General features: G+C 44.7%; 1 protein-coding gene across 2 annotated transcripts in view; it reads right to left on the bottom strand.

The window, feature by feature from the left end:
* The window catches only part of abcg4a (ATP-binding cassette, sub-family G (WHITE), member 4a), a 36744-nt gene that overhangs the window by 5294 nt on the left and 8545 nt on the right, over positions 1–22905 (bottom strand). For both annotated transcript variants that reach the window (XM_071337377.1, XM_071337376.1), the window contains exons 2-9: positions 22181–22427; positions 8160–8277; positions 7817–7949; positions 7201–7251; positions 1335–1480; positions 1100–1223; positions 528–642; positions 209–354 (exon numbers count right to left, since the gene is read on the bottom strand). In XM_071337377.1, coding sequence (XP_071193478.1) covers positions 209–354; positions 528–642; positions 1100–1223; positions 1335–1480; positions 7201–7251; positions 7817–7949; positions 8160–8277; positions 22181–22418 — 1071 coding nt within the window. In that variant the 5' untranslated portion in view covers positions 22419–22427. The remainder of the gene's footprint in view (positions 1–208; positions 355–527; positions 643–1099; positions 1224–1334; positions 1481–7200; positions 7252–7816; positions 7950–8159; positions 8278–22180; positions 22428–22905) is intronic.

Genomic DNA, 22905 nt, shown 5'->3' with positions numbered 1-22905 from the left:
AGAGGGCAGGACATGGGACACAATTAGATCCCTTACACAGTTGAAGTTGAAAAGACATGCAATGAGTGAATAGGTGAAGACGTGTGGGTATGGACTGAGTGAGTGACTCCTGAGGGATCTGATCACGCCGCGTGACTGTGTGCCGCAGGTCAGTGGTGTGGGACTGTGACGGCGAGTGATTCCTGTCGGTCAGTGTGCCAACACTCACGCTGTGACTGTTAGAGTGGCCAGATGAGGCTGGGTCACTCTTGTCACTGGAGTTCTTCTTGCCCTCTTCTGAGCAGAGTCCTCCCTGCACAGCCTCAAACAGCACCGAGTTCAGGTCCCCATACTCCCCAGAGGCCACCTCAATAACTAGAGACAGGGGACACAGAGGAAAAACAGAGAACAAAGGACAAGAGTGAGTTAGTGAACTAAGAAGAAGAACCTTGGTCCACTGAAAAGGACCTTGAAAAATGTTTGCATTGCCACACTCATGCACGCACGCAAGAATGCCCGCACGCACACAGGCTCTTATGCTGACTCACTGAAGTCTGCAGGGTTGTGGTAGGTGGGACAGTGAAGGCCCAGGTTCTTCAGGTAAGGGATGAGGTAAGGAACAGTGCCATGGTATATACACTGGCCCTGACTGAGGATGTAAAGCTGAAGAAGGAAACAGAGACATTCGCAGTATTATTTACATATCTTTGCCTGATGTAATATCAGTCTCTGAATTATGCATGGGCTAATGCCTTTATGTATTTATGTATGCTAATGCGTTGACGTAACAACTGAGCTCGAAAGATGGTCTAGAGCCTTCAAACTCAAGTCTGGACCTTGAAGCCAGTTCCACTGCTTTTTTTCCATTGTTCCCCTCTAATCAGAGACTGATTTAGACCTGGACACCTGGACACCAGGTGTGTGCAATTAATTATCAGGCAGAACAGAAAACCAGCAGGCTCCGGACATCATACACAACAGTATAGACCTCACTTTCATTACGACAGTTAAAATAATGATTAGGCTAATGACAAAGCATATGGCAGTCAGTCCTAGATACTGTACAATACCATACGCCAACCTCTTTTGTGTGATGGCACAAAAGCTCGAATTTAGTTACCTTATCAAACATCTCAAAGAGCTTGGCGCTGGGCTGGTGGATGGTGCAGATGATTGTCCTTCCTCCCTGAGCCAAGGACTTCATGAGAGAGACCACCTGGAAACAGGATGCGCTGTCCAGACCACTGAGAGAGAGAGATGACAAACGTTAGCTTGTGCTTGGTGACTGTTGTTATGCAGTATTTCCTCTGTGTCAGTGTGTAGGAGGTGTGTCAGTATACCAGGTGTGTACCTACCTGGTAGGCTCATCAAAGAACATGACAGGGGGATTGTTGACCAGCTCCTGGGCGATGGCCAGTCTCTTGCACTGCCCACCAGACAGAGAGATGGTGCGGGTCTGGGCACACTCCTGCAGTCCCAGGGCCGTCAGGATCTCATCTACCTGGTGGTCAGACACAGAGAGACACATAAACATACACTACTATAAACATTTGAACGTTAAGATTTCCAGGCAATGTCTTTCTAGTCGATATGGTGTTGCCCTGTAAACCTGGGATGTTATATGTACAGTATATACAGTATTGTAGAGCAGCCCGGACCCCGAGGTGACTCTTCTTATCAACTGTATGCAAGACATTCCTCTGTGTTGTCATTATCTCTCCGACCCCCATTGTCTTACCTCTGAGAAGCAGGAGTTGCATCCTGTAGGTCTGATATCTGATTGGAGTTTAAAGTAATAGTATTGGTCAACAACTCAGTTCATTGTCTGTCTCTCCTATTTGTTCCTGACCAACTGTGGTGACACACACACTCTCTCTTTCTATGTCTCTTCCATGAGCTATGGGCCATGGCATTATTTCTCCCTCACTCTGATCATGCCTAGAATAATGTTATAATTCCTTTTACAAAGTAATTAAGTACACTGTAATTATACACACTGTATACACACACAATATTACCCCACTACAGTAAATGGTGACATGTGTGTGGACACCTGCTCGTCAAACTTCTCATTCCAAAATCATGGGCTGATATAAGCCTCCACTCTTCTGGAAAGGCTTTCCACTAGATGTTGGAACATTGCCGCGGGGACTTGCTTCTATTCAGCCACAAGAGCATTCATGAGGTCGGGCACTGATGTTGAGCGATTAGGCCTGGCTCGCGGTCGGCGTTCCAATTCATCCCAAAGTTGTTCGATGAGGTTGGCGTCTGTGCAGGCCTGTCAAGTTCTTCCACGCCGATCTCGAGAAACCATTTCTTTATGGACCTCGCTTTGTGCACAGGGGCATTGTCCTGCTGAAACAGGAAAGGGCCTTCCCCAAACTGTTACCACAAAGTTGGAAGCACAGAATCGTCTAGAATGTCATTGTATGCCGTAGTGTTAAGATTTCCCTGGGTTCCAGGGGCCTACCCCGAACCATGAAAAACATGCAATATATTGGCATAAATAAGAACAAATCTAAGATGTTAATTCTAGAGCTTGTTGAATTTTTACTCGAGAAAACGGCAAACTATGATACCACTGAAGTCCCAGAGGACATAAGAGCTCAAAATGGAGCACTTGCAATCAGAACTCCAGGCATGTAATTTCTACTTGACATGCAGAGAGATTCATTATAACAGAGCACAAATAGGCACCAAAGTGATTTGTCTGTTTCGGATACAGTCCAACCGACGGGTGTGGTGTGTGCATCCATGCTCCTCTCTGGTGTACGAGTGGACCAAGCTACCGAAATATTTTCCATTGCAGTAACTGGGACAGGTACAGAGGTTAAACCCAAACAGCCCACAAAGTTTTATTGTGATTTCTGTAAAAGGGAAGGGCATATGGTCAGGGGCTGTTGGAACGTAGGCAGAGGAAATCCTCCTGCACATTTTAGACAGCCTGCGTGCCCTCAGAGTAGTACCAACTAGGGAAAGGGAAAGGGGGATACCTAGTCAGTTGTCCAACAATGTACTCCACTGAAATGTGTCTGAATCAGAGGTGCGGGGGGCCGCCTTAATCAACATCCACGTCTTTGACGCCCGGGGAACAGGGGGTTAACTGCCTTGCTCAGGGACAGAACGACATATTTTTACCTTGTCAGCTCGGGGATTCGTTCAAGCATAATTTCGGTTACTGGCCCAACGCTCTGTTAGGTTTTGTAACTCTTGTCACAGAAGTAGTAATACGATGCAGAAATGTTGGGATTTGGTAGACCGTCTAGATTCTACTTTCAGCATAGGTTAGATTTGGAGCTTTCTCCTAAAACGTTGGATGTTGATTATTTGACGATGATGTGTTAATAATTTCTTCCTTTGCAACTCAATAATTTCTATATCCATTTGTGATGGCTATATAGGTTACTTTTGTGAATCTGCTTTCTTTGATGTATACAGAGTGATAGACTAAATGTAATGGCTACTGTTAAGACCCAAAGAATAGTTTGTTTTCCTATGCGTTATGTATAGATGTGAGTGTGCTATGAAAAGTCATTGCTTTGTTTCTCACAAAATGGCCTTAGAACTTTCACCATTGGTATGCTAATGTTGAGTGCCATAAACTGAGATGCTAACACATATCATTTTCAAATGTGACTCTAAATGTGAAACTAGGCGCATGTCGCGTGTCACTACTTCACAGGAGCGCCATTTGAACGTAAATGGTTTTTTTGGCAGAAATGCCTTCTGGAACATGTGAACTTTCACGTGCCTTAAAAACAAACTTATATAACATCTGTAAATACGAATAAAATTGTTAAATTACGAGCCTAGTTGGTTTAGCCATGGAAAAAGTCAGCAACCTTCCTGCTAGCCATGATTGGCTGAGATAATGAGTGGGCTGAAAATGCCCCCAGATGAGTCTGCCATGTAGCAGACTTCTGTGTATAATATGAGCTGGTCAGTACGTGTAGGTAATCCTTTCTAACACTGCTTTAAAAAAAAAAAGATATTATGTAGTAGAACTGCGTAAGTGTTGCTCTCCACTTTCTGGAGATCTGAGTTTTGAAGTCAGTGGAATTAGAGTATGATAGCTAAGGAGATGGAGAAAACTCTGCCGTTTGATTGCAAATATGCAGACAGAGTTGAAAAGAGAACACACAGAAGGCTCCGGATTATATCTTCAAACTAAGGGCAACCACGGCATCCGTGACAGAGAGGGAGAAGTGTCCATCCATGTATACAGGTAAGAGAGTCTAGCTAGCTACATTTTCAGATATTACCCTTTTCTAATTTTGTCAGAAATTCGTTTTCATTTCAAGCTAATGTGTACTGTTAGCTAGCAAGCTTACATTAGCTGGCTGGTTAGCTAACGTTACGTTTTTGATCTGTGTAGTAATATTATTCATATCTCAGAGCCATTTGCATTGCTAGTTATAGCCTAATGTTAGCTAGCTAACATTGAATCTGGTTGGTTCGCTACCTGCAGATCCATGCAGGGTAGTAACGTAATGAGTTGGGATTATGGTTCATTGTTTAGCAAGCAGGCTACATGTCTAAACAAAAGACTTCTCTATGCAAGTAACTATTTCAATAGAATGTTTATGATGTCACTGTGACAACTGTTGATAGACATAGCTGGTAAATTCGCTCTGGCTATCTACTCTGATTTCAGAGCACTCTCGTCTGTGTGCCAGAGCACAGAATAACTGAAGAATTTACAAAGACTTAACACCCGTTGAATATGGCCGCTGTGTCTGTAAACGTTGGCAAAAAAAGCTTAATTAAATTGTTGCCAGCAGCACAGTTGCAGTCACCAACACCCTGAATAACATAATAACAGCCTAACCAGCTCTGCTTGCGCGAGTGAAATGGTCAGTGTGAGCTGTTCTCTCATTTGTAGTTAGCAAGCTAGCCAACGTTAGCCATTTAGCTTGGGTACTTGACTGCTGTTAGGTCAGATCGCTCGGATCAACCCTACTTTTCGGCCAGAGCATTCAGTGTGCTCCCCGAGAGCGAAACGCTCTGAATTTACTAACGGCAATATGACAATGCTCTGAGTTTACAAAAGCCCAGAGCGCACACTGGCACTCCAGATTCAATTTACTCGTAGTATAAACCAGCCTTTAGTCTTGAAATCTTTGTTTCAAGACTAAAGCTTAAAAGGGTGTGAACAATGCTGAATGGGTGTAGACAAAGAAGAACTCTCCAGTCGGTACCAAAACATTCAAAGGCCATTTTCTCAAAAGTGAGGTTACAAGTTGATCAACTTTTAAAGCAGAATTATTTCCCCATTGTTCCTCAACTGTAGTGTATGATATAACATTTTCTAGCTCTGAGTCTCTACTTTTATCCAATGTAAACACAATTCAAATTTTGCTACATAAGACCAAATCGAGCCAGTCGGTCACAAATTGTTTGTGAAACCAATTGCTTGACAGTTGTTTTGATTTAACTTCAATAATTGTTCTTGATTATTTGAAAATGATGGTTCTATTGTTTATTTTCTCATTTTCAAGGTGAATCTATTTTCTCGCAAAGGGAGGAGAATTTGTGTGTTTTAATTTAAAATACTGTATTTTATGATACAGTGATCTTTGATATATTTTATATTCATCTGACTGATTTGATAAAAATACATCTGAATTTTCTATTGACCAATCCAAACAGATAAACATACTATTTTATGTTAATTGTAATGTGGATTAATCTGTGATGTACCTTCATTTCTGTGTTTTGATCTTACGAAGAAGAACACTTTCTAGCTTGCTTGCAGGAAAGGTGTTACCTAACTACATTTACATGTCTAAAAAAGACAATTCTACCCACCAAAAGGACACTCCTGACGTGATGCTGCTCGGACCATGAACTGCTGGTCCGAAGATTGTCTAGTGACTGTCCGGTTTTGAACTCTTCTGTCTGATGCAGAATGAGATGTGTTCAAGAGAGGATTATGTAGGGCAGCCCAGCCCCCGTAGTTGCTCTTCTTATCAACTGTAGGCAAGAATTTCCTCTGTGTTGTCTTAGGAGTGCCTCGTTATCTCTCCAACCCCTATTGTCTCATCTCTGAGAAGCAGAGGTTGCATCCTGTAGGTCTGATATCTGATTGGAGTTTAACTTTACAGTAATACAATTGGTCAAAAAACTAAATTTTTGAATCCAAACAACGCAGATGCTTATAGAATATTTTAGATTCATTGTCTGTCTTATTTGTTCCTGACCAGCTGTGGTGAATTTCTCTCTCTCTCGGCAATGGCACAAGCCATGGTTTCTTTGTTTATTTCTCCCTCCCTCTCTGATCATGCCTAGAATAATGCCTTGTAATGCTTGTTAAGGCTTTGTGACTTAATCTTATGCTTTGTATAATGTTATCATTCCTTTTACAAAGTAATTAAATACATTTCTTGACCTTTCTATTACTGCAACTCAGCTATTGTCTCTTGCGTATTGTTAAATAATCTTTATGGAGTCAGATAAACATTTTAATAGGACAATTGCACAGTCTTATCATGAGTCACATGATGAAATCACCAACAAGCTATCATGGTCCAAACACACCAAGACGGTCGTAAAAAGATTTGGCATGGGTCCCCAGATCCTCAAAAGGTTGTACAGCTGCACCATCGATAGCATCGGTTGCATCACCGTCTGGTATGGCAACTGCTCAGCATCCGACCGTAAGGCACTACAGAGGGTAGTGCGTATGGCCCAGTACATCACTGGGGCCAAGCTTCCTGCCATCCAGGACCTATGTACTAGGAAGGCCCCAAAAAACTTCACCAGAGCGCCTAGTCTAGGTCCAAAAGGCTCTTTAACAGCCATAGGACTCCTGAACAATTAATCAAATGGCCACCCAGATTATTTACATTGACCCCCCCTTTGTTTTTACACTGCTGCTACTCACTGTTTATTATCTATCCATAGTCACTTTACCCCTACCTAAATTACCTCGACTAACCTGTACCCCCGCACATTGGCTCAGTACCGGTACCCCCTGTATATAGCCTTGGTATTGTTATCTTATTGTATTACTTTTTATTTTATACTTTAGTTTATTTAAGTCAATATTTTCTTAACTCTATTTCTTGAACTGCATTGTTGGTTAAGGGCTTAAGCAAGCATTTCACGGTAAGATCTGCACCTGTTGTATTCGCGCATGTGACAACATTTTATTTGATGTGAGGTATTTATAATATTATGTATCAAATATTACCCCACTACAGGATATTAAGTCAAACTCACCAATTCCTTTTTCACTTCCATGCTCTCTTTCATCTTCAGATTGGCAGCCACCTAATATAAGAGAGACATAACATGAGAAAATGGACCCTAGAAGGGTGAGGTCCATGCCAACCACCTTATCCAACAACATTATCTATTCATCTAACAGTGACCTCACCATCATGGTCTCCATGGAAGTAATAAGGTTACCTCACCATCATGGCCTCCCGCGTGGTGTGGCATGGCAGCAGCATGTTTAACTGTGATCTCATCATCATAGCCTACATATCTGAGGTGACCTCACCATCATGGCCTCCCGCGTCGTGGTGTGGCATGGCAGCAGCATGTTTAACTGTGATCTCATCATCATAGCCTACATATCTGAGGTGACCTCACCATCATGGCCTCCCGCGTCGTGGTGTGGCATGGCAGCAGCATGTTTAACTGTGATCTCATCATCATAGCCTACATATCTGAGGTGACCTCACCATCATGGCCTACATGTCTAACAGAAGGGCGAGCTCACCATCATGGCCTCCTGTGTGGTGAGGTGTGGCAGCAGTATAACTAACTGACCTCCCCATCATCCCTGTGGTGATCTCACCATCAACATGTCTAACAAGCAAGGTGACCTCACCATCATGGCCTCCCGCGTGGTGAGGTTTGGCAGCAGCATGTCGTCCTGCATGATGTAACAAGACATCTTCCTGAAGCTACGCAAATCCCTCGGCCGCCCGTTCACCAGGATCTGACCCTTCATCCCAGTCTCTCTGTTACACAAACATAGAAGCAGACAGTAAATGACCGACACTTGCATTTTTATTCAGTATAGTCTTCCTGCATCTTGGCCACTTTCTCAGATCAGAGAAAGTGCATGGTTTCCTATCTCAATACAGTAGTGTAAGACTGCTACGTAACAGTTCCCCCCCCCCCCCCACCACATGTCTCACCTGGACCAAGCCCATTCTGACCCGTCTCACCTGTACCCAGCCAGGATGTTCATCAGAGTGGACTTGCCAGCCCCTGACGGCCCCATGATGCCGATGAGCTCCCTGCTACAGAACCTCCCTGACAGACACTTTAACAGGGCCTTGTAACCTGGGACGGGAAACACAGCAGTCAGTAAACAACAACAGGCTCCAAACACTTGAGCAGGGCTTTGCAACCTGAGGGACAAGAAACAAAGCAACACCATGCAACACTCACAATCCATACCGACTCTACACCGCAGGTCTGGGAGGATCCACACGTTCGCAGGCTGTCAGGATTGGAAACTCACAGGACAGAGCTCTGTTTACAACTATCCTCCTCATGTGTCTGTGTTGAGGGATCGAAGTTGTACTGTGAGTGTGTTAAGCATCAATCAGAGTCCAAATTGTGTACGCGTACGCACATCAATGTTCTAGAATATTTGGACCATTGGCTTTCGTACTTTCGAATTCTCAGCGTTGCTCAACCTATTTCTTCAACCGTCAACACATTCAAATGAATAGAGGACGCGCACACGGAACCGCGTTGGTCGGGAAATTTGCGAAGGTGCGTGCGCGTTTGGGCTGTGCTTCCCAAACTATTCCGTCTCAGCGTCTGTGGACTGTGATTTATGCTTTAGGGAACGTTCATACACACCTGAGGGCATGGGGTTTAATAAAAGAGAGATGATCAGATGGTAAACAAGTGAAAGGTTGAGAGGGAGAGGGAGGGGAGGGATGGAAACAGTGAGATGTAAAAGGGATAAGGGGATAGAAAAGGAGGGGAGTGAGACAGAGAGTGATTAAACCAATAAGGGGGTATGGGAGGAGACATCAGGATTAAGACTGGAACAGACAGGGAGATTGAAAGGGGGGATAGAGAGATGGATCAATGAAGAGCGAGGAATATTACATCCCCAGAGCTTTGGCCAACGGGCCACAGAGTGCATTAAAGCAGGTATAAGGCTGTCTGTCAGTTTCACTGTCTATACAGTGTTCTGGAGCTCTCTCACTAGCAACATACATTCAGAGAGCATTACATTCATTCAGAGAGCAACAGTACACAAGGTATGTCTGTCTGATAACAATCCACAGTCTATACAGCATTGTGGAGCCCTCTCCCACTCAGCATCTAACAAAAACACAACAAAATACAATATATAGTGTCACATATTGTTGGTTACTGTTACAGGCTTTGGTTTTTCCATTTATATTTAGAGGTTGAACGTTAGCACATGGGGAGCACCGATTGGTTTCACCTTGTTAGTCAGTACGTGTTACACCGGCGCTCGTTTGTCATCTCATTAGTGGGAAGGTGTTTTACCTGTGCTTTCCCAGGGCTCCTGTTGTCTTGAGAGATGTGGAGGTTTAACACCTTTAGTTTGCTCTCCCTATTTGATTTGTAGACAAACAATCCTTTATCTGATCTTCCCTGTTTCTGTTTTGCTCCACTTTTTGGTTTGCTTCCTGTCTTGAGTTTGGTGTGGGTTTCTCTTTTGTTTGCCTCTTCTTGGTCAAATTTAGTGGGCGCTAATGGTGGGTGTCTTTCTGGTCCCAGTTGTTGTTGCTAGTCAACTGTCAGTGGACACCCCTGTGAGTGTCTTTTAGAACCCCTCCTAAAACCCCACCTGTTTTGGTTGTTTTCAGTGACTCTGTTAGTACCCCTTTCTGTTTGAGCGACAATTCGTTTTTTTCTTGCTGGGGAACAGTTACATATCAGCACATAACATTTGGCATAGATGCAATGTGCATTCCTTGCTCTGATGGAAAAGTAGTGATCAGACCCTGACCCAAGTAGCTTAAGAACACCTGCTCTTTCCATGACAGACTGACCAAATGAATCTAGGTGAAAGCTACCATCGCTTATTATTGTCATTTATTCAATATACCGTGCCTTGCAAAAGTATTCACCCCCCTTGGCGCTTTTCCGATTTTGTTGCATTACAACCTGTAATTTAAATAGATTCTTATTTGGATTCCATGTAATGAACATACACAAAATAGTCCAAATTTGTGAAGTGAAATGAAATAAAAATACTTGTTTCACAAAATACAAAAAACACTGAAAAGTGGTGCATGCATATATATTCACCCCTTTGCTATGAAGCCCCTAAATAAGATCTGGTACAACCAATTACCTTCAGAGGTCACATAGTTAAATAAAGTCCACCGGTGTGCAATCTAAGTGTCACATGATCTGTCACATGATCTCAGTATATACAGTGGGGAGAACAAGTATTTGATAACCTGCAAAATCGGCAGGTTTTCCTACTTACAAAGCATGTAGAGGTCTGTAATTTTTATCATAGGTACACTTCAACTGTGAGAGACGGAATCTAAAACAAAAATCCAGAAAATCACATTGTATGATTTTTAAGTAATTAATTTACCTGTATTAACTGCACCTGTTTGAACTCGTTACCTGTATAAAAGACACCTGTCCACACACTCAATCAAACAGACTCCAACCTCTCCACAATGGCCAAGACCAGAGAGCTGTGTAAGGACATCAGGGATAAAATGGTAGACCTGCACAAGGCTGGGATGGGCTACAGGACAATAGGCAAGCAGCTTGGTGAGAAGGCAACAACTGTTGGCGCAATTATTAGAAAATGGAAGAAGTTCAAGATGACGGTCAATCACCCTCGGTCTGGGGCTCCATGCAAGATCTCACCTCGTGGGGCATCAATGATCATGAGGTAGGTGAGGGATCAGCCCAGAACTACACGACAGGACCTGGTCAATGACCTGAAGAGATCTGGGACCACAGTCTCAAAGAAAACCATTAGTAACACACTACGCCGTCATGGATTAAAATCCTGCAGCGCACGCAAGGTCCCCCTGCTCAAGCCAGCGCATGTCCAGGCCCGTCTGAAGTTTGCCAATGACCATCTGGATGATCCAGAGGTCCAAGGTCACGTGGTCTGATGAGACAAAAATAGAGCTTTTTGGTCTAAACTCCACTCGCCGTGTTTGGAGGAAGAAGGATGAGTACAACCCCAAGAACACCATCCTAACTGTGAAGAATGGAGGTGGAAACATCATTCTTTGGGGATGCTTTTCTGCAAAGAGGACAGGATGACTGCACCGTATTGAGGGGAGGATGGATGGGGCCATGTATCGCGAGATCTTGGCCAACAACCTCCTTCCCTCAGTAAGAGCATTGAAGATGTGTCGTGGCTGGGTCTTCCAGCATGACAACGACCCGAAACACACAGCCAGGGCAACTAAGGAGTAAAAAGCATCTCAAGGTCCTGGAGTGGCCTAGCCAGTCTCCAGACCTGAACCCAATAGAACATCTTTGGAGGGAGCTGAAAGTCCGTATTGCCCAGCGACAGCCCCGAAACCTGAAAGATCTGGAGAAGGTCTGTAGAAGGTCTGTATGGAGGAGTGGGCCAAAATCCCTGCTGCAGTGTGTGCAAACCTGGTCAAGAACTACAGGAAACGTATGATCTCTGTAATTGCAAACAAAGGATTCTGTACCAAATATTAAGTTCTGCTTTTCTGATGTATCAAATACTTATGTCATGCAATAAAATGCAAATTAATTACTTAAAAATCATACAATGTGATTTTCTGGATTTTTGTTTTAGATTCCGTCTCTCACAGTTGAAGTGTACCTATGATAAAAATGACAGCCCTCTACATGCTTTGTAAGTAGGAAAACCTGCAAAATCGGCAGTGTATCAAATACTTGTTCTCCCCACTGTAAACACCTGTTCTGAAAGGTCCCAGAGTCTGCAACACCACTAAGCAAGGGGCACCACCAAGCAAGCGGAACCATGAAGACCAAGGAGCTCTACAAACAGATCAGGGACAAAGTTGTGGAGAAGTACAGATCAGGGTTGGGTTATAAAAAAAATCAGAAACTTTGAACATCCCAGAGAGCACCATTACATCCATTATTTAAAAAATTGAAAGAATATGGCACCACAACAAACCTGCCAAGAGAGGGCCACCCACCAAAACTCACGGACCAGGCAAGGAGGGCATTAAAACCTGTCTGGGAACGGGGGGTTCCCCTCGCCAACAGCCAATGAAATTGCAGGGCGCCAAATTCAATCAACAGAAATCTCCTAATTCAAATTTCTCAAGCATTAGACACCATTTTAAAGATAAACTTCTCGTTAATCCAACCACAGTGTACGATTTCAAAAAGGCTTTTCGGCGAAAGCAGAACATATCATTATGTTAGGTCAGCAACTAGTCACAGAAAGCACACATCCATTTTCCAACCAAAGAGAGTCACAAAAAGCAGAAATAGAGAAAATTAATGACTAACCTTTGATATTCTTCATCAGATGACACTCCCAGGACAACATGTTACACAATACATGTATGTTTTGTTCGATCAAGTTCATATTTATATCCAAAAACCTTTACATTTGGCTTTGCCTCCAAAACATCCCGTGAATTTGCACAGAGCCACATCAATTTACAGAAATACTCATAATAAACATTGATAAAAGATACAAGTGTTATTCACAGAATTAAAGATATACTTCTCCTTAATGCAACCGCTGTGTCAGATTTCAAAAAACTTTACGGAAAAAGCAAACCATGCAATAATCTGAATACGGCGCTCAGACAACAAATCAAGCCAAACAGATATCCGCCATGTTGGAGTCAACAGAAGTCAGAAATAGCATTATAAATATTCAATTACCTTTGATGATCTTCATCAGAATGCACTCCCAGGAATCCCAGTTCCACAATAAATGTTTGATTTGTTTGATAAAGTTCATCTTTATGTCCAAATACCTCCCGATTGCTCAGTTTGGCTGGGCGGCAAGCTTTAGGAAGAGTCTTGTTGGTTCCAAACTTCTTCAATTTAAGAATGATGGAGGCCACTGTGTTCTTGGGAACCTTCAATGCTGCAGAAATGTTTTGGTACCCTTCCCCAGATCTGTGCCTCGACACAATTCTGTCTTGACCTCATGACTTGGTTTTTGCTCTGACATGCACTGTCAACTGTGGGACCTTATATAGAGAGGTGTGTGCCTTTCCAAATCATGTCCAATCAACTGAATTTACCACAGGTGGACTCCAATCAAGTTGCAGAAACATCTCAAGGATGACCAATAGAAACAGGATGCACCTGAGCTCAATTTGTTGTCCCATAGCAAAGGGTCTGAATGCTTATGTAAATAAGGTATTTCTGTTTTCTATTTTTTATAAATGTGGTAACATTTATAAAAACTGTTTTTGCCTTTTCATTATGGGGTATTTTGTGTAGATTGACGAGGGGAAAAAATGCATTTAATTGTCACATCTTCTCCGGCACTCAGCGTCACCGGTCTCCTAACCACCGGTCCTGGCAACCCATCTTTACGCACACCTGCGTCACACCTGGACTTCATTACTCCCTGATTACTTACCCTTTATATAGTTCTCTTTTGTTATCAGTTTTGGTTAGGCAGTATTGGTTATGTTTTCTTGTCGGACGTTTGTCTTGTATCGTTCTATGTTCGTTAATATTAAACTCACTAACTGCACCTGATTCCTGACTCCCTGCGTCAACATTACAGAATACTGCCTCACCAAATGGAAGCAGCAGTTAATGACGACATCTCCCAGATGGTCAGCGAACAGGGACACCTACTTTGCCAACACCATGACCAGCTGGCACAACTGGATGAGGTCCTCCGCGTTCTTCAACGTCTCAACATTTCACTAGGGGCGTCACCTCAAACAAGCGGAGGACAAGTCGACCCAGTGAGCCAGCACCCCAGCCCATCCAACAGTCCGACCAGGTCAGCGATGCCCGTTTGTCCCTTCCCTCTATTTTACTCATCAGATGGGAGCCTCCACCATGGAGAGGTCCAAGGTTGCCACGATTATTTTCCTGCTGACCGGACAGACATTGGAGTGGGCTATGGCCATCTGGGAGAGAGGAGGAGCTGGGTTCCTAAGAGGGGTTCATGGCTCTGTTCACGGGGGTCTTCGACCATCCACTGGAGGGCAGAGAGGATGGGGAGTGCCTAAGCTAACTACAGCAGGATGGCCACAGCGGAGTACGCGCTCACCTTTCGGACAGTGGCAGCATGCAGCGCATGGAATGAGCCGGCACTCTGCACCCTATTCAGAAGAGGATTGCGTGAAGAGGTCCAGACAGAGTTGGCGTGCTAAGACGACAAACGAACCTTCTTCGCGAGCGTTGGCACCCCATCGCCTCTCTCCCTCCTTCGTTGACTGAGTCAGAGCCTGAACCCATGTAGGTAGGGGCCACATGCCTCCCCGCAGCTGAGCGACGCCGTCATAGACAGTTAGGGCTATGTCCTTATTGTGGCCAGGAGGGGCACCAGCTTCTACGGTGTCCGGTACGTCTCAACCCGGAATCCACGAGAGCAGAGGGACGGCCCTGTGATCATCCGTTTCCTGGGTTAGGCATGAGTACTCCATCACTTTGCACCAAACCTTTTTTTGTATCGATTTCACTAGCTGGCTGTCCTCATCTATTGTTTCTATTGTTCACCTATTGTTTCTATGAATTTCATTGACCAGGCCCTTGCCTCCTCCCTGCACATCACCTCATACCCGGTCTCCTCTCCATTTCCAGTCCAAGCGTTGGACATGCGACCATTGGGACCCAACGCTATTACGCACATCACTGCTTCACTCACCCTCACCGTGGGACCCAAGCACCAGGACAGCCTTTCCTTCCTCATCACCTCCGCACCTGTGCACAAAGTCATCCTTCGCCTTCCGTGGATCTAACTCCATAATCTCACCATTTCCTGGTCAGAGAGGAGGATTACCGCCTGGGGACCAGGATGCCGGAGGACCTGCTTTTCTGCACCCTGTGGTTCAACGTCAGTGGAGGGCCCTGTGAGTGTCTGCCAGCCCATCAATCGGTCCTCCCGTATCAATGGCCACGTGTTTTGGGACGTGGATGTGGACATCCGCCAGGCTCTGGAGAGGGAACCCACTCCTGCCACCTGCCTTCCGGAGCGCATCTACGCCCCCGTGGGGGTCAGAGATCGGTTGCTCACCTTGGCACACATATCCCTCACCATTCAACACCCAGGTATCACCAGCACCACTCAATCCCTTTCTAAGAAATACTGGGGGCCCACTTTGGTGCAGGACGATGCTGTGTCAACTCATGTCAACACTATGTCAACTCATGTTCAGTGTGAACACAATTTAAATCTCCTCGGCACGCTCCAGCAGGTAAACTCTTTCACCTTCCCGTGCCTCAGCATCCCTGGTCTCATCTTTCCATTGATTTTGTCATTGATCTCCCCTCCTCTGATGGGTTCACCATCATTTTGGTGGTTAAAATCATGCCGTTTTATCCCTCTCTCTGGTCACCCTACCGCTCTCTAGGTCGCTGAGGCACTGTTCCAGCAGGTCTTCCAGCACTATGGCCTTCCGGGGGATATCGCCTTTGATCGTGGCCCCCAATTCACATCACATGTATGGAGTACTTTCATGGAGAAGCTGGGGGTCACGGTCAGCCTCACTTCCGGGTACCGGCCTCAATCTAATGGGCAGGTGGAGCGGATGAACCAGGAGCTGGGGAGGTTCCTGATGAGTCACTGCCAGGACCGGCAGTAGGAGTGGGCCCGATTCCTTCCTTGGAATGAATATGCCCAGAATTCATTGCAACATTCCTCCACCGGGCTGACTCCCTTCCAGTGTGTTCGGTGTTATCAGCCAGCCCTGGCTCCGTGGACTCCGAGCCAGACCTAAGCTCCTGCGGTGGACGAGGGGTTATGGCACGCAGAAGAGGTATGGAACAATGCCAACGTGAGACAGCGCGCCGTCCTCCATCAGAAAGAGCAAGGGATCACCACCACAGTGAGGCTCCCGTGTTCCATCCTGGTGATCGCTTCTGGCTCTCCACCAAATAAAATACAATTTTATTGGTCACATACACATGGTTATCAGATGTTAATGCGAGTGTAGCGAAATGCTTGTGCTTCTAGTTCCAACAGTGCAGTAATATCTAACAAATAATCTAACAATTCCCAACAACTATCTAATACACACAAATCTAACAAGTAATCTAACAATTCCCCAACAACTACCTAATACACACAAATCTAAAGGGGTGAATGAGAATATGTACATATAAGTATATAGATGAGCGATGGTTGAGCGGCATAGGCAAGGTGCAGTAGATGGTATAAAATACAGTATATACATTTGATATGAGTAATGTAAGATATGAAGACATTATTAAAGTGTCCAGTGATTGGGTCTCCATGTGGGCAGCAGCCTCTCTGAGTTAGTGATTGCTGTTTAGCAGTTTGAGTGCCTTGAGATAGAAGCTGTTTCTCTGTCTCTCAGTCCCAGCTTTGATGCACCTGTACTGACCTTGCCTTCTGGATGATAGCGGTGTGACCAGGCAGTGGCTCGGGTGGTTGTTGTCCAGGAACCTCCCGCTCCGCCTGTCCTGTAAGAAGCTGAGTCCCCGGGGCCGTTCAAGGTCCACTGGAGGGTCAACGAGGTAACTTACAGATTACAACTCGCCACTAACTACCGGATCTCACCATCTTTTCATGTTTCCCTCCTCAGGCCAGTGGTTCCTGGTGTCCTGGCTGATGCCGTCCCCCATGACACCCCTCCACTTCCCTTGGACATCGAGGGGAGCCCTGCCTCTACTGTCAGATCACTCCTGGACTCCCGACGTCGTGGGAGGGGTACAGTCCAGAGGAGCGGTGCTGAGTTCCGGTGGACGACATTCTAGATCCCAAAATCATCCGAGAATTCCACCTTCGCCGTCATCCTGCGGCTGGAGCCGCGCGTCGGGGGCAGGTATTGTCACGTCTACTCCTGCTCCTGCTCTACCTCTCCGGCGCTCAACGTCGCCGGTCTACTAACCACCGGTCCTGGCCACCCATCTTTACGCACACCTGCGTCTCATCATCAGTCACACCTGGACTTCATTACTCCCTCATTACTTACCCTTTAGATAGCACTCGTTTGTTATCAGTTATCAGGCAGTATTGGTTGTTTCCCTGTCAGATGTTTCTCTTGTTTTGTATCGTTCTATGTTCGTTAATACTAAACTCACTAACTGCACCTGCTTCCTGACTCCCTGCGTCGACGTTACATTAATCCATTTTAGAATAAGGCTGTAACAAAACAAAATGTGGAAAAAGTGAAGGGGTCTGAATACTTTCCAAATGCACTGTATACAGCCATACATACAGGTAGAAAAAGTTCATAATCAACGATTCATCTGTACACTATATACAGTACACATCAGTACACTCTGTCAACTACAATATCAACTGAATGCCAGCCTGCTGGTCCTACTAGTGTCTTTTAATACAGTATTGTATAGTATTGTATCCCAGTATTGTATGGAGAAGCTGTGTCTCTCATATAGAAGCTGAATAGGTTATTCAGTTCCACAGAGATTATTTAGAGTCTGACTGTGACTGAAATCCTCTGGCAATATTACAGGTCACCTTCACCACATACACACACACACACCCTTCTTCATCCCCAGCACATTACTCCTGATGTCTAATGGCTGCCACCCCCATCCTCACCCCTCCTCCCCCTACCCTGCAGTGTATTACATCCATTGGATACACCACAGACAGACAGGGGAGCAGCCCCCTGTCAGAGAAATAGCTCTTCCTCTGCGTGTGGCGCATACTAATGATCTAACCTACTGCTGCGGGTGGAGTCTAACTCTGTGTTGCTGATGTCGCATACTGATGTGGTTATTCACCCTCACATTGTCTGCTGTGTCATAGACAGAGGTGAGATGACTTCCTCCATATTGTTTATGTCACATACGGTAAGACTCACGCAGAGAGACAGAGACACAGACACACGCACAAACACAGACACATGCGTGGGCACAGACGCACATACGCACCCACGCACCCTTCTTCAGCCTCCCTTACACTGCTCTCATGTGGCTATGGGCTCAGGGTAGTCTGGAACTTTCAGTCTCTCTGTGGGACAGCACAGGAGATCAGAGTGCATCACTCCCTATACTGTAAACAGGATTATTAGGGAAATCGTTCTCGTTGCAAAGCATTTAAATGTTTGAAACAAACTATTATATTAATCTGACTATCCAAAATAATAGTATTATTGTGTGCATGTAACCATACTCAATATGTCTAGATGATTTAGTGCCAGTAGTTACCTACAAGCTGAAATTCCACAGGCCTTGTGACTGAAGCAGAGCCGTTGTGGGACGTGAGGAGTGTAGAAATGACCAGGTGTGTGTTTGTATGCGTTTATGGACCAGATAACAGTAAATAACAGAAGGCAGCGCTCCAGACATCTGCAGGGGGAGGGGAGAGGGAGGGGGGGGGGGGGCTGCATGACAGAACCCACTCTAGGCTCTTCTGTTCAGAACACCATCCACCCCCTCTCCTCAGCTTCAAATGACACACACACACACTACATGCCTGGACTGACGTTACGTCATCCGTAATCTCCCGTTGGAGGTATATGCCATCCACATGAAACACCTTCTGTGGAGTAACCTTATTTATCCTCATCCATCCTCCCAGGCATAAATGGGCATCCCAGGGATGGCGACTATAAAAATGAATGAGAAGGGGTGGCTGCAATGCCCCACCTGACCCTCACATCTCTGGGTCTTTACTCCACTCAAGAGCCGACCAAACAAAGTAATGGCGCTCTCACTGATTGACTCTCCTCAGGCATCCAGTTCCACATCACGTGAACCACAAAAATCCTCAGATATGACGGCTCCTTTTCAACCTTCGTGCTCCGAGTTCTGAATCTCAGAAGTCATCCGTTATTACAGCTCCCTCTTCACCCTAACGCGTTGTGTTTCTCTCTCTGAGAATCACACAGACTCCTGAGATATTACGGCCCTCTCCCTGGGCCCCTCTCCACATCCTCCCCCCCCCCCCCCACCTTCTGCTGAGATCTTCATAATAACTCTCGGGTGCAAAAGCATACCCTGGAGCACCATGCTCAGCTCCGCACCATCACATTACGTCTGCTCATTATACAGGTTTAATTTTACACTGCAGAGGGATCTCACTCTCTAGCTGCTCATTTTGATGAAGGAAAAACTGTTTTAGGTGGCTCAAAAAGGAAGAACAAAAAATATTACTCAGTCTAATGACTAAGCCTATTAGAATATAAATGACATTTGAACCAAATGATGAGTAACAGGTAGTGGAGCCTTCTAGGGATGCAGTGAGTCTGTGAGAGAGATACGAGGCAGTGAAGGGTTAAATAGGGCTAATGCCATGATTGTTTCAGTCACAGTCAGACTCAAAATAGTCTCTGTGTGAACTGAATAACGTACAGTATTCAGCTTCTATATGAGAGACTCAGCTTCTCCATACAACACTGTACAATCCTATATTAAAAAAACACTAGTAGAACCAGTTGGCTGGCCTTCAGTTGATATTGTAGTTGATGGCATGTACTGATGTGTATAGTGTATATCATTTACAGACGAATCATTGATCGCTCATGAACTGCACTTTTTCAACCTGCATGTATTGCCTGTATATATCCTTGTCTATGCTTGATTGTGCTTTTATTATGTGTGCACACCCTCCTGTATTTCCCCTCAGGGACAACACAGTCATTATCTTATCTTAGGCATCCCCCTATGCATATCTATGTTACTGAAGGGGTATTAGTCAAACTCTATATAGTCTCTCAATGAACGGAATAACCTATGCAGCCTCTATGGGAGACAGACACCACTTCTTCATACAATACTGGGATAGGCTACAATACATGTAGCTACACATATAAATAAGGGCACAGACCACAGACCTTCACATGTGTATATGGATAACAGGGGAAGGCTAGGAGAGGTTAGCTACATGCAGAGTTAAACAACAAAACAGTGGGTAAAAACCACTGATTGAATGGAGAATGCCGACGTGACAACGTTACAATTCAATGCATGAACAAAGGGGTTCGTTATCGATCAGACCAGCCTTCAGTCAGGAATCTCTCGCTCTACCCCGTTTCCCATTTGGACCCAGACACGCAGGCGCATACACGCGCATTCGCATGCAGGCACTATACATACGTACGCACGCACACGCACCGTCTCCCAGTCTGACCATGTGATTGCAGTACTGTCTGCCCCTTTTTGTCTCTACTATCATTACTGCTAGACATGAAGGTACTGGACCACTTCCGCCACACTGTCACTAATGGACATCAATAACATAAGGCCAACAACAACAGTAGTGATGGAATGTAGATCTGACTTACTGCAACACCATGCTTCATGTTATGGTGATTGCGGTTGTGTTATCTACTAGTTGAATGCACCGAGCCCCTCTACAAACACAGTGGAATACACATCTACCCAACACCCATAATGGACATCAATGCAACCTCAGATAAACAACAGTAGAAAGAGAGGATGTATGATAAGATCAGACATACTGTATTAATATGCGCCATGTAGCCTATAAACAAAGAACCTGTGGAGGACACAAAGACATGACGTAGGGGTTGGTCTAAGGAGGACGTTGTCCTGACAGAGAGGTATGGCCAACCAGAACCATTTTGCGTCATTCTGGAGACTCCAAGGCTCTGAAGTTGCTCATTAATCAGGCCGGTGGGTTTAAATGCCATTAATATTTAATGAGCAGATCAATCGTATATTGGCCCTGTGTCTGCCTGGTGAAGCCCATAACCTGGGCGTATCGTACATCGTGAGATGGGTTGGAGGGTAGGGGGGGGCAGGCTGCTAGTGTGAATTATTTATTGTGTCTAAACTCTGCTGAACACAGCACAAATATACAGCAGCCACACAGCCTGGTAGAACAGACGTGTGTGTGTGTGTGTGTGTGTGTATTGCATACAGATCATTGGTCCTTCGAGCTGGATACTCCAGACACACAGAGAGAATAAGAAGAGTACAAGGAGTAAGACAATCGACCAAGATAGGTCTGCCAGTGTTTGAACACCAGTTACAGTAATGTGTGTATGGGTATAGCTTGAGTCTACATACAGTTTGAAGTCGGAAGTTAACATGCACTTAGGTTGGACTCATTAAAACTCGTTTTTCAACCACTCCACGAATTTCTTGTTAACAAACTAGTTTTGGCAAGTCAGTTAGGACATCTACTTTGTGCATGACACAAATTATTTATCCAACAATTGTTTACAGACAGATTATTTCACTTATTATTCACTGTATCACAATTCCAGTGGGTCAGAAGTTTACATACTTTAAGTTGACGGTGCCTTTAAACAGCTTGGAAAATTCCAGAAAATGATGTCATGGCAGGTGCAGGAGAGCAGAGATTTGTGAACAGGCGCACACTTTATTTAGGTAAAAGTGAAAAACGAGCAAAACAGTTACAAGAATTATGTTTAACAATAAACATCTTCGTGAAAAATAACAGGGAAAAACAAGCCAGTCCGGCGCGTCAACAATACACACGTAACACAAACAATCTTACACAAAGACATGATGGGGAACAGAGGAATAAATACATAGATTGATTGGAGAATGAAAACCAGGTGTGCAGGGAACAAGACAAAACAAATGGATACATGAAAAATGGAGCGGGGATGGCTAGAAAGACGGTGACGTCAACCGCCGAACGAACAAGGCGGACTTCGTGACAATGGAAGTCGTGACACATTCGTAGAATAAAGTAGTGATCCTAACTGACCTAAAATAGATTTTTTACTAGGATTAAATGTGAGGAATTGTGAAAAACTGAGTTTAAATGTATTTGGCTAAAGTGTATGTAAATTTCAGACTTCAACTGTAGATACATAAATTCATCTATATGATATATATAGCCATCACCCAATAAAGATTCTCATTACTTGGCCATTATGCTCTGTGATGTTATCAGGGTCGTTTTCATTAGGGATCAAATGAAAGAAAACTGACTGACTATCTGAACTTCTCCAATACGACTCTGGAAGACATTTTGCTACAGTGCACCCTAACAAATATGACCCTGTTGTATTGTTTTTGTAGGGGTGGTGTATGGGTGGATATATATCTCAGCTACCTATCTATCTTTAGTATGTGTGGTGTAGGGGTGGTGCATAATGTCTGGGTGGTGTGTGAGCTGCAGTACCTCTCCTCCTCCAGCAGGGGCCCTCTCTGATGGTGTACGACAGCTCAGTGAACTCTATGTCCACAGCAGAGCGCCGAGGCAGGTGGGAGAACCGCTGGGCATCCGTAATGTGGTTCTCCACTTTCTTTAGGTGGGTGAGCAGCGGGGCCTCCGTGGGCACACCCCCACCCCCAGGGAGTTTGGTCTCCTCCATAGGGATGCTGACAGAGACAGACGTCTCCAACGTCCTCTCAGCCATACTAACAGACTGGAAAAGAGGGGGGAAACGGTCAGTTATTATAATACTACAGATGTCATGTTATTATTACGCATGTTATTATTGTGATGAGTGGGTATATGAGATGAGATTCTACAAGTAGGTTACCCAGCAAACTGGGAACATTCCCAGAACATTGCCTAAAATTCCCATGAAGTTCTAGTTAGAGTTTTATCTAACATTAGGAAATATCCTTGGAATATTCTCCTAACATTCACTAAAATGTTGTGCACAACATCTGTAACAATCACCACAGAACATTCTCCAAAAGCTATTAGGTTTCCAGAAAATATAATAACAGTAATGTTTTCCCAGCAAACCAAAACTGGTTCTGTGAAAGTTCCCAGAACATTTGTGAGGTTGCGGAAAATGTTCTCTTCAACCAAAAACTATCCAGTCATGCTGATGATTATACAACGTTTGTATAAAACATTCACCTGATGTTGCAAGAACATTCCCAGAATGGAGA

This window comes from Salvelinus alpinus, chromosome 13 (genome assembly GCF_045679555.1).
Source record: "Salvelinus alpinus chromosome 13, SLU_Salpinus.1, whole genome shotgun sequence".
NCBI classification, from domain to species: domain Eukaryota; kingdom Metazoa; phylum Chordata; class Actinopteri; order Salmoniformes; family Salmonidae; genus Salvelinus; species Salvelinus alpinus.
The sequence above is the reverse complement of the archived record's forward strand: the minus strand, read 5'-3'. Positions and strand labels throughout refer to the sequence as shown.